The sequence below is a fragment of the Zootoca vivipara genome, chromosome Z1, assembly GCF_965207765.1.
Source record: "Zootoca vivipara chromosome Z1, rZooViv2.hap1.1, whole genome shotgun sequence".
NCBI lineage: Eukaryota > Metazoa > Chordata > Lepidosauria > Squamata > Lacertidae > Zootoca > Zootoca vivipara.
In genome coordinates this window covers 71,781,270-71,793,739 of record NC_142583.1, presented here as the reverse complement: position 1 = coordinate 71,793,739, position 12,470 = coordinate 71,781,270, and the positions used below count along the sequence as shown (strand labels likewise).

At 49.7% G+C, this 12,470-nt stretch overlaps 1 protein-coding gene across 4 annotated transcripts in view; it reads left to right on the top strand.

Annotated features, from left to right (window-relative positions):
- Positions 1–12,470, top strand: part of LOC148687417 (transcription factor COE1-like) — an 86,551-nt gene that overhangs the window by 58,900 nt on the left and 15,181 nt on the right. For all 4 annotated transcript variants that reach the window (XM_088660680.1, XM_088660679.1, XM_088660681.1 and 1 more), the window contains exons 10-12: positions 98–231; positions 955–1,081; positions 3,792–3,880. In XM_088660680.1, coding sequence (XP_088516806.1) covers positions 98–231; positions 955–1,081; positions 3,792–3,880 — 350 coding nt within the window. The remainder of the gene's footprint in view (positions 1–97; positions 232–954; positions 1,082–3,791; positions 3,881–12,470) is intronic.

The window sequence follows — 12,470 nt, the reverse complement described above, 5'->3', positions numbered from 1 at the left end:
CCCACTTTCCCTTGTTACGATGACCTGCACCTCCTCTTCTTCCAGTCACCCCGGTTGCTGACTCTCTGCCTTGTCTCTCCCCCCTCCTTGCCTGAAGCTGCCACCCCCTGCATCAAAGCCATCAGTCCCAGCGAAGGCTGGACGACGGGCGGCGCCACCGTCATCGTGATCGGGGACAACTTTTTCGATGGGCTGCAGGTGGTCTTTGGCACCATGCTGGTGTGGAGCGAGGTGAGTCTCTGGGTGCACGCTGAGGACTTGAAACTTGGTTCGCCAATCGTTCCCCGAAAAACGGAGAATTCCGAGCAGCCTCCGCAAACTGCAACTCCCAGGGTTCTTTGCAGGGAGCCATGACAGTTCAAGCTGGCAGCGAAACAATGGAGGTTTGCAACATAGAGAGGCCTCTGCGGCTGGTTGCACAGCTGTGGTGGGCAACGTAACTGATGAAAAGGGGCTGTTTCAAGAATTATGGGGTGGGGGGACAAGAAAGTCATGCCCGCTCAGGAAGGGTGTTCTGGTCTGGTGCCAGATCCCACAGGGGAAAGAAGCACACTGACTTATCCAGAGCCAGACCACTGTCTGGCCCACCTGGCTCAGTATTGTCTTCTCTGACTGGCAGCTGTAGTTCTCCAGGGTTGCAGGCAAGGGATCTCTGGGGACTTGAACCCAAGGCAGATGCTCTTCTGCTGAGCTACAGGTCTGACGCCTTGTGGATGGCTCTTAAAGGACCAGCCTTCTGGCCTGAAGATAGAATCTTAGAATAATAGAATTGTTGGAAGGGACCCAAGGGTCATCTAGTCTAACCCCTTGCAATCGTCAGCGGCAGCCCCAGAGCTCCGTAAAAGTTCAGGCAGGAAGGGGTCACCAGAATGATCTGTGAGAACAAGACACTGGTCTCAATTTGCCATTGGCTCTTTGTTATGCTTTTATATGTCTGCCCACCTCTCTTAACAGCTCATCACACCGCATGCAATCCGTGTGCAGACTCCGCCGAGGCACATCCCTGGGGTGGTGGAGGTGACCCTCTCCTACAAATCAAAGCAGTTCTGCAAAGGAGCGCCAGGACGCTTTGTTTACACTGGTGAGTGGGGGGGGGGTGTCTACTTTTGTGGGGAGACGGTGCAGGGGGGGGGGGTATTGGCTTTTCTGCCCAGACAGCTCACGGTCCTACGTGGCCTTTGGAACTCCTGGCTCTGCTGTGAAATGACGGTACTCATCTGATCTCCTTGGGTGGGCTGCGAGAGGTCAGTGCAACTTTGGGAGAGATCAAAGAAAGTCCGCCTTTGCATAGTTGAACTATGGAACTCTCTGCCACAGGAGGCAGCGATGGCCACGAACGCAGGTGGCTTTAAAAGAGGATTGGACAAATTCATGGAGGAGGAGAGGGCTGGGGTTTGACTACTAGCCGCTATGGCTCTGCTCTGCCTCCACAGTCGGAGGCGGCGATGCTTCTGAATACCGGTTGCTGGAAACCGCAGGTAGGTAGAGCATAGCTGCCAAGTTATCCCTTATTTTAAGGGATTTTCCCTTATGCTGAATAGGCTTCCTCGCGAGAAAAGGGAAAACTTGGCAGCTATGAGGTAGAGTGGCTCTTGTGTTCGAATCCTGCTTGTGGGTTTCCCAGAAGAGGCACCTGCCTGGCCACTGTAAGAGCAGGATGCTGGTAGTCCAATTTCCTGAGCCAGCAGGAACTTTTCTTTATACCGGTTCCCCAACGGCAGGGCCAGGCGTATAAATCACACACACACATACACCCGCCTCTGGGACGATGGCCTTGCCCTTCATGCATCTGAGCCCCCGCGTGAAATTCAGAACGGTGGAGCTGTCAAGACCCTGATCCGGCCCGTCTTCCCCTGTCTCCCAAAGCACAACCCTGTGGCCACATCTCTCTGTGTGTGTGTGTGTGCCTGTGTGTTGTCCCACCCACCTACCCCCCTCATTGCATGGATAATCCCGTGTGCTCTGGCCTGTGAAAGGCCTTCCAGGGGTGGGGGGGAGCAGGGAGAAAATCAATACCAATTACTCCTGCACGAACGCTGCCCAGAACTGGAATTGCAGCATATGTTTACGCTAAATCAGGCAATCTATCTTCATCTTGGTTCAGTAATGAAGCGCGCCAATCTCGGAGGGGGGAGGTTTAAAGGGGGAGGGAGGGAGGGAGTATGTGCCTTCTGGCTGATAGACAGGTTATTGGAGGGGGGGTGGAATCCCTGACTCTCTCTGCCTTGGAGATGGGGGGGGGGGTCGAAAGAGGAGGAGAGCGGAAAGGGTGGAGAAGAGATCATTTATGATTATTCATATCAATGTTGTTATTTGTTAAATTTCTCTGCCTCTCTTTCTCCGAGGATCACAGGGCTGTTTGCAATATAAAAACACATAGATACGTGTTACAGGTAGGTAGCCGTGTTGGTCTGCTGTAGTCGAAACAAAATTAAAAAAATTCCTTCCAGTGGCACCTTAGAGACCAACTAAGTTTGTCATTGGTATGAGCTTTCGTGTTACGGTATCTGAAGAAGTGTGCATGCACACAAAAGCTCATACCAATGACAAACTTAGTTGTTCTCTAAGGTGCTACTGGAAGGAATTTTTAAATTTTGTTTCGACATAGATACATGCCAGAGATACAAATGCAAACAGTGAGAGAGAGAGAGAGAGAGAGAGAGAGAGAGAGAGAGAGAGAGAGAGAGAGAGAGAGAGAGAGAGAGAGAGAGAGAGAGAGAGAGAGAGGCCATAGATTGTTTAATTAGACAAAGGCCTGGGAAAAGAGGGGTGTTTTTGCCTGGCTCCTAAAGGTGAGGACCAATGGTGGCTTGATGGCTATTTCTGTGCCTCCAAGGTAGGAGGCAGCAATGCTTCTGGATCCCAGAGGGCTCTTGTGTTCGAATCCTGCTCGCGGGTGTCCCACAAGCCACTGTGAGAGGCTGGACCAGGTGGGCACTTGGGCTGTTCCAGCAACGTTCTCCTTATGTTCTTGTGGGCAGATTCTGGCTGTTCCTTAGCCAGTATTGTCGCAGAAGGCATCTTGTATGAGGGCAGGTTGAAGGTGTGTTTTTGGAACTTTCCCCGCAGGCTATTCCTACATTGGAGGAGGTTAGAATCATAGAACCGTAGAGTTTGAAGGGACCCTGAGGGTCATCTAGTCCAACCCCCTCCTGCGGTTTCCAGCAACTGGTATTCAGAGGTCCTGCTCCCTCCACCATTTCAGCTCTCTTCCTCTCCTTGAATTCTTTCTGTTCCAGCTGGTCATTACAGGAACTACATAACTAAGAACTAGCGCCTGTTTGCCATTTTTCCTCCTCCCTCCTCATTCCTTTTCCTTTTGTGTGGTGTCATTTAGACTACAAGGAAGCCTCTTTTTCTGTTAAAGGGTGAAGATGCTTTAAATAAAATGAAAGGATGGGTGTGTGAAGAAGTACCTTTTTGAGAGAGAGAAGGGGGATAGGGAGTTGTTTTTCTCCCCTTATTGTGATACTGGGGCTTGGTGGACATCATATGCGGTTGAAAGCCAGCAGGTTCAGCACAGACCAAAAGAACGACTCCTTCGCCCAGCGTGTAGTTAAGCTACGGAACTCCCTCCCACAGGAGGAAACGTTGGCTTTAAAATAGGTTTAGAATATGTCTGGAGAGAACAGTGTCTAGAGGAAAGCCCTCAGTGGGTGGGATTTGGTATCCGAAATTCAGCTTAGAGGTGCACAAATTTACGGGAGAAGCCACACAGCTCTGGCCACTCTGTCTCTCAACAATGACCCTAATTCACTGGATTCTAACCCGCTCGCTCTTTCCGCCTGCAGCCTTGAATGAGCCAACCATCGACTACGGCTTCCTGCGCTTGCAGAAGGTGATTCCACGGCACCCCGGAGACCCTGAGCGTTTGCCCAAGGTAGGGAACCTCACAAGGCATTTGGATGTACTGCCTTGTGGCAGATGAGGCAGCCATGGCAAGCTTTCCAAGAGATCTGCTGGCAAGTCAGCTCAAGTCAAGAATGTTTAAACAGAGGACAGCCAAGCTCTGGTGCTTTGGTCTTAAGCTTTGTAATGAATAAAATGTAGTGTCCTGATGTCCCCCAGCCCCCACCCCATCCTATATCTGTATATGGGCTGGGAAGAAATGTGTCGGACCTCATTCAGGTCTCAGCGTTGCCGTTTTAGAAACCAGCAGGGAGGAGAATGGGGGCAAAACTAGAATTTGAAGCTGTACCATACCACTTTAAGCATTCAGGGTCTCCCCCAAAGGATTCTGGGAGCTGTAGTTTGTTAAGAGTCGCTAGGAGACCTCTGTTCAGCTCCCAGAACCACAATTTTCAGAGTGGTTTAACTGTCAGTCCCTTTTCCGAGGGAACTCTGGGAATTGTAGCTCTGCGAAGGGAATAGGGGATCTCCTAACGACTCTCAGCACCCTTGACAAACTGCAGTTCCCAGAACTTTTTTTGCAGGGAAACCATGGCTGTTTAAGGTGGTACTGCTTCAAATGCATGGTTTGAACGTTCTCTCTGCCTGTCGTTGCATTTGGCTCTGCCTACTATGGGGCTCCGCCTACTATGGGGCTCCCTGCTTTCCGCCCTAGCAATGGGAACCGCTTATTACAAAGTGGCTGCATTGCAGCCTATTTATTTATTTCATAAAATATATACACCGCTTGCTTGATCGTTTAAATAAGACACCTCAAAGAAAGATAAAACGGAAAATTTATCAATACGAGTCATGAGCAATAATGCAAGTCATAGAATTGTGGAATTGTAGAGTTGGAAGGGACACTGAGGGTCATCTAGTCCAACCTCCTGCATTGTTGAAATGTTTGGGGTTTTTATTAAAGCAGTAGGCTAAAAACGGACTAAAACTTGTGCCAACTTTCTAAGCATCTGGGTAGGCTTGTCTAAACAGAAATATTTTTAGCAGGCACCAAAAAGAATACAGTGTAGGCACCTGCCTGATATCAAGAGGCAGGGAGTTCCGAAGGATAGAAGGATAGAAGCTGCCACACGAAAAGATTGTGTTCTTAAAAACATGAGTTTTGAGACACCTGCAACGAGGCCAATCGAAGTGGTCGAGTTGATATATATTTAGGGTAAGGCAATATGGGGGGGGGAGGGCTGTAACTCAGTACGAGAGCATCTTCCTTGCAGGAAGAAGGTACAACCCTCAATATCTCCAGCTAGGGCTGGGAGACACTCGCTGCCTGAAACCGTGGAGAGCTGCTGCCGGTCAGAGTAGACAAAACTAAGCCGGGTGGACCAGTAAGTCTGATTCAGGGAAGGCAGCTTCCTATGTTGCTGTGGTGCCGCGCATGGCAAACAAATGCAATATATCGGTGGCACTTCCAGCGTAGGTTGCCAACTTGTTCGGAGGCTAGGGGAGATCATGGAGAGAAGGTCTGCCGAGGGCTATAAGCCAAAAGGGAGCCTCTGTGTGCCGCCAAGAACCAGATCCTGGGGCGATGGTCTGCTCCTTGACGCTCTGCTTCCCTGCCCTCTCTCGGAAGCAGAGCGCTGGGCTGCGTGGGTCTCGGCCTCCTACAGCCCAGCCGACTCTGGGGACCACACATCTCCCCACCCCCTGGCACCGGAGCAATAAGAGACCCACAGCATCAGACGGGGAGTGCATCACTAGCGTGCGTCAGCGAGCCACCGTGCACCTCCCCGACACAACCGGCACGCAGTCCCCTCGATTAGTCTTGCGCCTGCCGGAGACAGGGTGCTCCTTTGTTCCACCCGCTCCTGCTGTCGTCTCCAAAGCGTAGCTAATGCCTCTGGGCAGAGAACAGCTGGCGGCGAGAGGGAGGGCCTTTGGATGGAGAGTGACAGCGGGAACCGGCCTCCAAATTGGAGCCATTTATCATGGGCTGACAGGGACGCGGCAATCGCTCCCGCTGCTGTGGCCGCGTTGCTGCACGCAGGCCTCCCTTTGGTGGCGGAGCGCATGGCGCAGCACTGCTTCCGTGGCCGTGGCACGCTGGGGAACTGGATTCTGTGTAAGGGGACGTGGCAATTGCTCTGCAGCTTGGGACCAGTAGTCCATCTTCTCCAACATTCTCCTCTTAAGAATTGAGATGTTTGTGAGTGCTTCCAACCAAGGCGTGTAAGAACATAAGAAGCGTCCTTTTATCACAGTTGCCAACCAGGGGGAATGCCGCAAGCTGGATTTGAACTCAAGTGCACTCTCTCCTCCTGTGGTTTCCAGCAACTGGTGTTCAGAAGTGGAGGAAGAGCATAGCTATCCTGGCTGGTTGCCATTGATAGTCCTCTCCTCCTCCATGAATTACTCCTGTGGCAAGGAGTTCCATAGTTTAACTGTGTGCTTCCTTTTATCTGCCCTGAATATTCGTTGGATGTCCTAACGCAGACATCCCCAAACTTCGGCCCTCCAGATGTTTTGGACTACAATTCCCATCTTCCCCGGCCACTGGTCCTGTTAGCTAGGGATCATGGGAGTTGTAGGCCAAAACATCTGGAGGGCCGCAGTTTGGGGGGTGCCTGTCCTAACGTTACAAGAGAGAGGAAGAAATATTTTTCTCCATCCACTCTGCCCATGCCAAGCATAATATTGTGCCCTTCTGTCACACCACCTGTAGTCCGAAACATCTGAGCGAGCACCAGCTTTGCAAAGTCTGCCCTAGTTGTTTCATTCAGAGATCTGTAAAATTATGTTCGTAAAACAAAAAAAAATGCATTGGATAAGCTTAAGATATCAGATATGGCTAGATCACCCACCAGGTGTGTTTTAAGCAGGTTGCCTTAAGGCCAGCTCTGCAGGTGTCAGCCTGATGTTCATTGCGATTAAGCACATTTCATGGTAAGGAATCCCATAAGTTAATTATGGGGTGGGGTGTAAATAAATCACTTCTTTTGCTTGTCCAGAAGGTGATCCTCAGGCCCATCAACAGGCAAAGGGGAAGTGAGACTACGGAATATTCACATGGCACAAAGTTACAGTTTTATATTGTAAGCTGCCCTATGATCCTCGAATGAAGGGCAGTATAGAAATGTAACAAAAAAATACTGGTAATAAATAAATAGCATCTTAAAAAGCAGAGACATCACCTTGCCGACAAAGGTCCGTATAGTTAAAGCTATGGTTTTCCCAGTAGTGATGTATGGAAGTGAGAGCTGGACCATAAAGAAGGCTGATCGCCGAAGAATTGATGCTTTTGAATTATGGTGCTGGAGGAGACTCTTGAGAGTCCCATGGACTGCTAGAAGATCAAACCTATCCATTCTGAAGGAAGTTAGCCCCGAGTGTTCGCTGGAAGGACAGATCCTGAAGCTGAGGCTCCAATACTTTGGCCACCTCATGAGAAGAGAAGAATCCTTGGAAAAGACCCTGATGTTGGGAAAGATTGAGGGCACTAGGAGAAGGGGACGTCAGAGGACAAGATGGTTGGACAGTGTTCTCGAAGCTACGAACATGAGTTTGACCAAACTGCAGGAGGCAGTGCATGACAGGAGTGCCTGGCGTGCTATGGTCCATGGGGTCACGAAGAGTCGGACACGACTAAACGACTAAACAGCAACAAATAAATAAATAAACTGTGGAACTCCCTGCCTCAGAAGGTAGTAATGACCTCCAACTAAGATCGCTTTACAAATTGGACAGATTTGTGGGGGAGACTTTCAAAGGCTACTAGCCACAATGGCTCTACTCTGACTCCACATTGGAGGCAAGGATGCTTCCGTTTTTAAAAATAAATTCTTTTCAGGTTTTGAGAGAAAATACCAAGCTTACTATCTTTCCCACTTTTTCAAATCAAACCAAGATTTTTATCTAGTTACAATAGAAACACAAGAAGGGGGAAGAGAGAGAGAGAGAGAGGGAGGGAGGGAGGGAGGGAGGGAGGGAGGGAGGGAGGGAGGGAGGGAGGAAGGAAGGAAGGAAGGAAGGAAGGAAGGAAGGAAGGAAGGAAGGAAGGAAGGAAGGAAGGAAGGAAGGAAGGGGAGGAGGAAGAAGATGAAGATGAAGATGAAGAAGAAGAAGAAGAAGAAGAAGAAGAAGAAGAAGAAGAAGAAGAAGAAGAAGAAGAAGAAGAAGAAGAAGAAGTTAAAAGAGAAAGTTAGAACGTAAAGAACTTCCAAATCTTCATCTGTCTGCTATATAAAAGCAATATTCACTTCATCCAGAAGTAGTGATGCTTCTGAATGCCAATTGCTGGAAACCACAGGAGGGGAGAGGGATCTTGTGTTCGAATCCTGCTTGCAGGTTCCACACAAGCATCTGGTTGGCCCCTGGGAGAAGATGATGCTGGAACTGATGGACCACAGGCCTGATCCAGAAAACCTCTTCTTACGTTCTTACGCTGCAGTTTGGGGGTGACGCACTTTCTTTTCATGCAACGGGTCCCAAGTTCGATGCCCAGCATCTCCCCGTCAGGTTGGGAAGGAGCAGAACTTGGGCATCATGGCAAGCAGCCGCTGATACGTGTTAAACCCAGGAATTCCTGCCCTCAATCAGTGAAATTCCACCCCGAAGGGACAAAAGCAGCCTGGCCTGCCCCTATGCTTTTAAGCACAGCTCAAACTGCAGAAATTAGCAGGAGAGGCTTTCTTTAAATACCTCCACCTGCAGAGATGTAGCAGGTGGTTTAAAAGGTTGACAGCCCTCCCGTCTCCAGTAAGTTTGGACACGTTGCTGAAGCATGCAGGGCCTTGCAAAGAAGTTCCCTAGATGCCGGCGTGAGCCTTAGCAGAAGACCCTCACCCCCCGGGGAGAGGTTTATTAATTGTGACAGTGAATCTCTGTATCCACTGATTTCTCTCTCCCTTCGCAAAGACTTCAAGGCGGTCGCTAGTCTGGTCCAGCCATTCATCATAGTTAAGCTACCTGTCGTGTCCAGGCTATGATGAAACAGACCCTTCCTCCTTTCTCAGCATCGCAGGCCCCCCACCCTGCCCTTCGCCCCATGCATCATGCAGAACTGACAACAGGTATACATGCTAATTGTGTGTGTCTGTGTGCATGTGCGTGCAAGCTTAACTGTGTCCTGGCTGCAGGAATGCAGGCTGGAAGAGGACACAGCAGAGTTCTTAGAGAATTCAATGGGCTCTACCTGTGGCTACCTTTCAAGTTGAATCAGAAACTAACTACTGTACAACTTAACCTGGAATGTAGGTGCCAAACTGGTGACTGGAAGTGGCCGCCAAGACCAAATAGCACCAGTCCTAAAGGTCTACACTGGCTCCCAGTATGTTTCTGAGCACAATTCAGAGTACTGTTGCTGACCTTGAAAGCTCTAAATGGCCTTGGCCCTGTAAACCTGAAGGAGCGTCTCCACCCCCATCATTCAGCCCGGACTCTGAGGTCCAGCTCCGAAGGTCTTCTGGCAGTTCCCTCACTGCGAGAAGCGAGGTTACAGGGAACCAGGCAGAGGGCCTTTTCGGTGATGGCGCCCGCCCTGTGGAACGCCCTCCCATCAGATGTCAAGGAGATTGATAATTATGTATCTTTTAGAAGACATCTGAAGGCAGCCCCGTACAGGGAAGTTTTTAATGGTCAAATGTTTTATTGCGTTTTTACTATTTTGTTGGGTGCCACCCAGAGTGGCTGGGGAAACCCAGTCACATGGGCAGCATATAAATAATATATTTTTATTATTATCACTATTATTATTTTTAGTTGGAAGAAGTAGGCTGGCCAAACAGGTTTGACAGGTTGTTTTTTTAAAAAAATCCTGCAAGACCTGTCTGACCAGAATTGATAGTGTGTCAGTCGTGATGTGGATGTGTGTGTTTATGTCAGGCATGAGGAACCTCAGGCCCAGAGCCAAATCCAGCCCTCCAGAATTATAGAATCATAGAATGGGAAGGGACCCGGAGGATCATCTAGCCCAACCCCCTGCAATGCAGGAATACATAGCTGTCCCATGCGGGGATCGAACTTACAACGTTGGTGTTATCAGCACCACAGTCCAGTTATCCAGCTGAGCTAGTTTCAGTTGAGCCCTGTTCATGGATTCAGCTGGTAAAAGGTCTCATGCTGCTCATCCCTACATTTTTAGCATTCTGAAATTCCACCAGGTTGCAGAAGTCTTTTTGGTTTGGGGGCACTGCGTGACTTTGAGGGGCCACCTAGCTGCTGTTGTCCTCCTGCCCCCCCTTTGCTGATTTGGTCCAGAAATAACTGGGTGTTTTATATCCCCTTAACGGGAGCTAAATGTGTGCAAAGCGGCCTGCAGTCTCTCCCCCCAACCCCCCGCCAGCCCCAAGCCTCCCCCCCCTCCGCTCCATTACCGTATTGATCGGGGAGATATTGCAGAAGACAGAAGAGCAAGAACTTCTGATTGCCGGCACTTAGCTTGACAGCAATCCAATAGCCTTGAGATCCTGATGTACAGTCTAGAGCCGTCATCATTGGTGGTGGGCTGGGGGGGGTGGGGGAGGGGAGGGGAAGGCCAGGGGGCAGGTTAAGGAGCAGAGCAAGGACCTCTCCCTGAGATGCAACTGAAATCAGAGGCTCGAAAAGACAGCCTTCGCCAACCCGCTGCCCTCCAGATTCTTAGGACTGCAACCAATTAAATACTGCAATTAAATATTTTTGTGCTGCTGTTTCACAAAGAGCTTTCCGAACTGTGTGTCGCAACGCATTAGTGTGTTGGCTGCAGTCTGTAGAGGTGTTGCACGAACACTCCTTGCGCACATTCCAGGACTGGAAAGGGGGGTAGTTTAACCTCTGCTTTGCTAGCAAAACTGAATTTTACTGTGTCGCGAAATGATGCATGCATAAAAAGTGTGTGACCAACATGACAAGTTTGGAAATCTTGGAAGCTTGCTAGGTGGTGTACAAGGCATAGAGCCTACAGTTATCGTGGTCCTCTTTCTTCCTATAGACATAGAAGCATAAGGCTAGCATCACACAGACCCCACTGAAGGATTTATACTGCCTTCTCACAGTCTTGGGTTTGCACGGACAAGGCAGGGGATGGGAACCCCAAGTTTGATGGAGCTGTCAGAGGAAGTGGGAGGACTGTGAAGGGAGGGAGTTCGTGAGCAACACAAGCGGGGGTAGCCACCCCTAGTTTAAAATAGTTAAATATTTATTGGTTTGCTGCATAAGTCGCCTTGGGAGCTTTGGGTAATACAGTATGGCCGCATCTCATGGTCCTTTAGCTTGTGCAGTCTCAGCTTTGCGTTGTGTAAGGCTGGCCGGTTGAAATTGTGCAAATTAAATGCTTGCAACATTTTCTCGGCTCGAAAAGAGCTTTTAAGCTCTCTGGCTTGCTCTGCTGGGCAAGGTCCTCTGGGTGCACCAGTTCTGGAAGCCTGGGGGGGCGGCGGCCCTGCGAGATATCGTGGAACTCAAACAGACCCAAGGCACGCTGAGCAGGTCTAGAAAGCTTTTAAGCTCTTGGCCTTGTTTGCCGGGCAAGTCCTGCTCAATACACCAGCTCTGGAAGGGTAAGGGTTTTTCGCACGGGGTTGGTGCATATATGTGGAAGCCTCGGAGCACTCACCTAAGATGCAATCATACTGCAAAGTTATAAGAAGGAGAGTCCCCAGGACCAAAAAATAGGAAGATGGCAGGTGCTCTCGGCCTTGCTTTCATCATAGACGCATCCGTATACGTCACACATTAGAAGACGCTTTGAAAGAGGTTCAGCAGCAGTTGCTTAACCCAAGGTAGACCCTTAATGCTCTCAAGGGATCTCTTCAAAACCACCATCAAACCATAGGTCATCTCTCTGTCCAGAGATGCATTCTGTGATTTGTTGCCAGCTTTGTTGTCATCCAAGGAAGAGAGCAGGAGAGAGAGAGAGATCAACAAGGAGCAGTGTCTTGGATCATCATAGAATTGTAGCATTGGAAGAGAGCCCAATGGTCATCTAGTCCAACCCCCTAAAGGTAAAGGTAAAGGTACCCCTGACCGTTAGGTCCAGTCACAGATGACTCTGGGGTTGCAGTGCTCATCTCGCTCTATAGGCCAAGGGAGCCGGCGTTTGTCCGCAGACAGCTTCCGGGTCATGTGCCCAGCATGACAGTCCAACCCCCTACAATGCAGGAATTATTTGCCCAACGAAGAGCAATCTGCTTGTAGTGCTGGCAAGCACCAGCTCTGTAATCTTTTTTTACCGCACAGTCTCCCAATGTAAACTTTTTATTTGTTAGTGGTTGGGGTTCTCCCCCCCCCCATGTCAAATCATGCAAATCCCAAAAGATACGGCTTTCCCTCCTTAGAAATGCAAAGAGTTTATGTGGGTGGTGCATGCATGTGTTTTCTCTGTCTCGTGTGATCCAGAGTGGGTGCAGGAGAAGTGCCTTAGTGTCCGCAGCTCTGTGTCAGAATTCCAGATATGCCCACAAGATCCCAAAAGTTGGTGATCCCTGCAATGGGATATGCAAATACGTTTTGCGTGCAGGTGGTCTGCTCAGAGCTATCATGTGGGGAATGTTTAAGGAGCCACCAAGAAATAAGCTGCTAGCTTGGTGTGTATGTGTGTATGTGTGTGTGGGTGTGGGTGTTTTTGCCTGCAGAAGATACAGTTGATT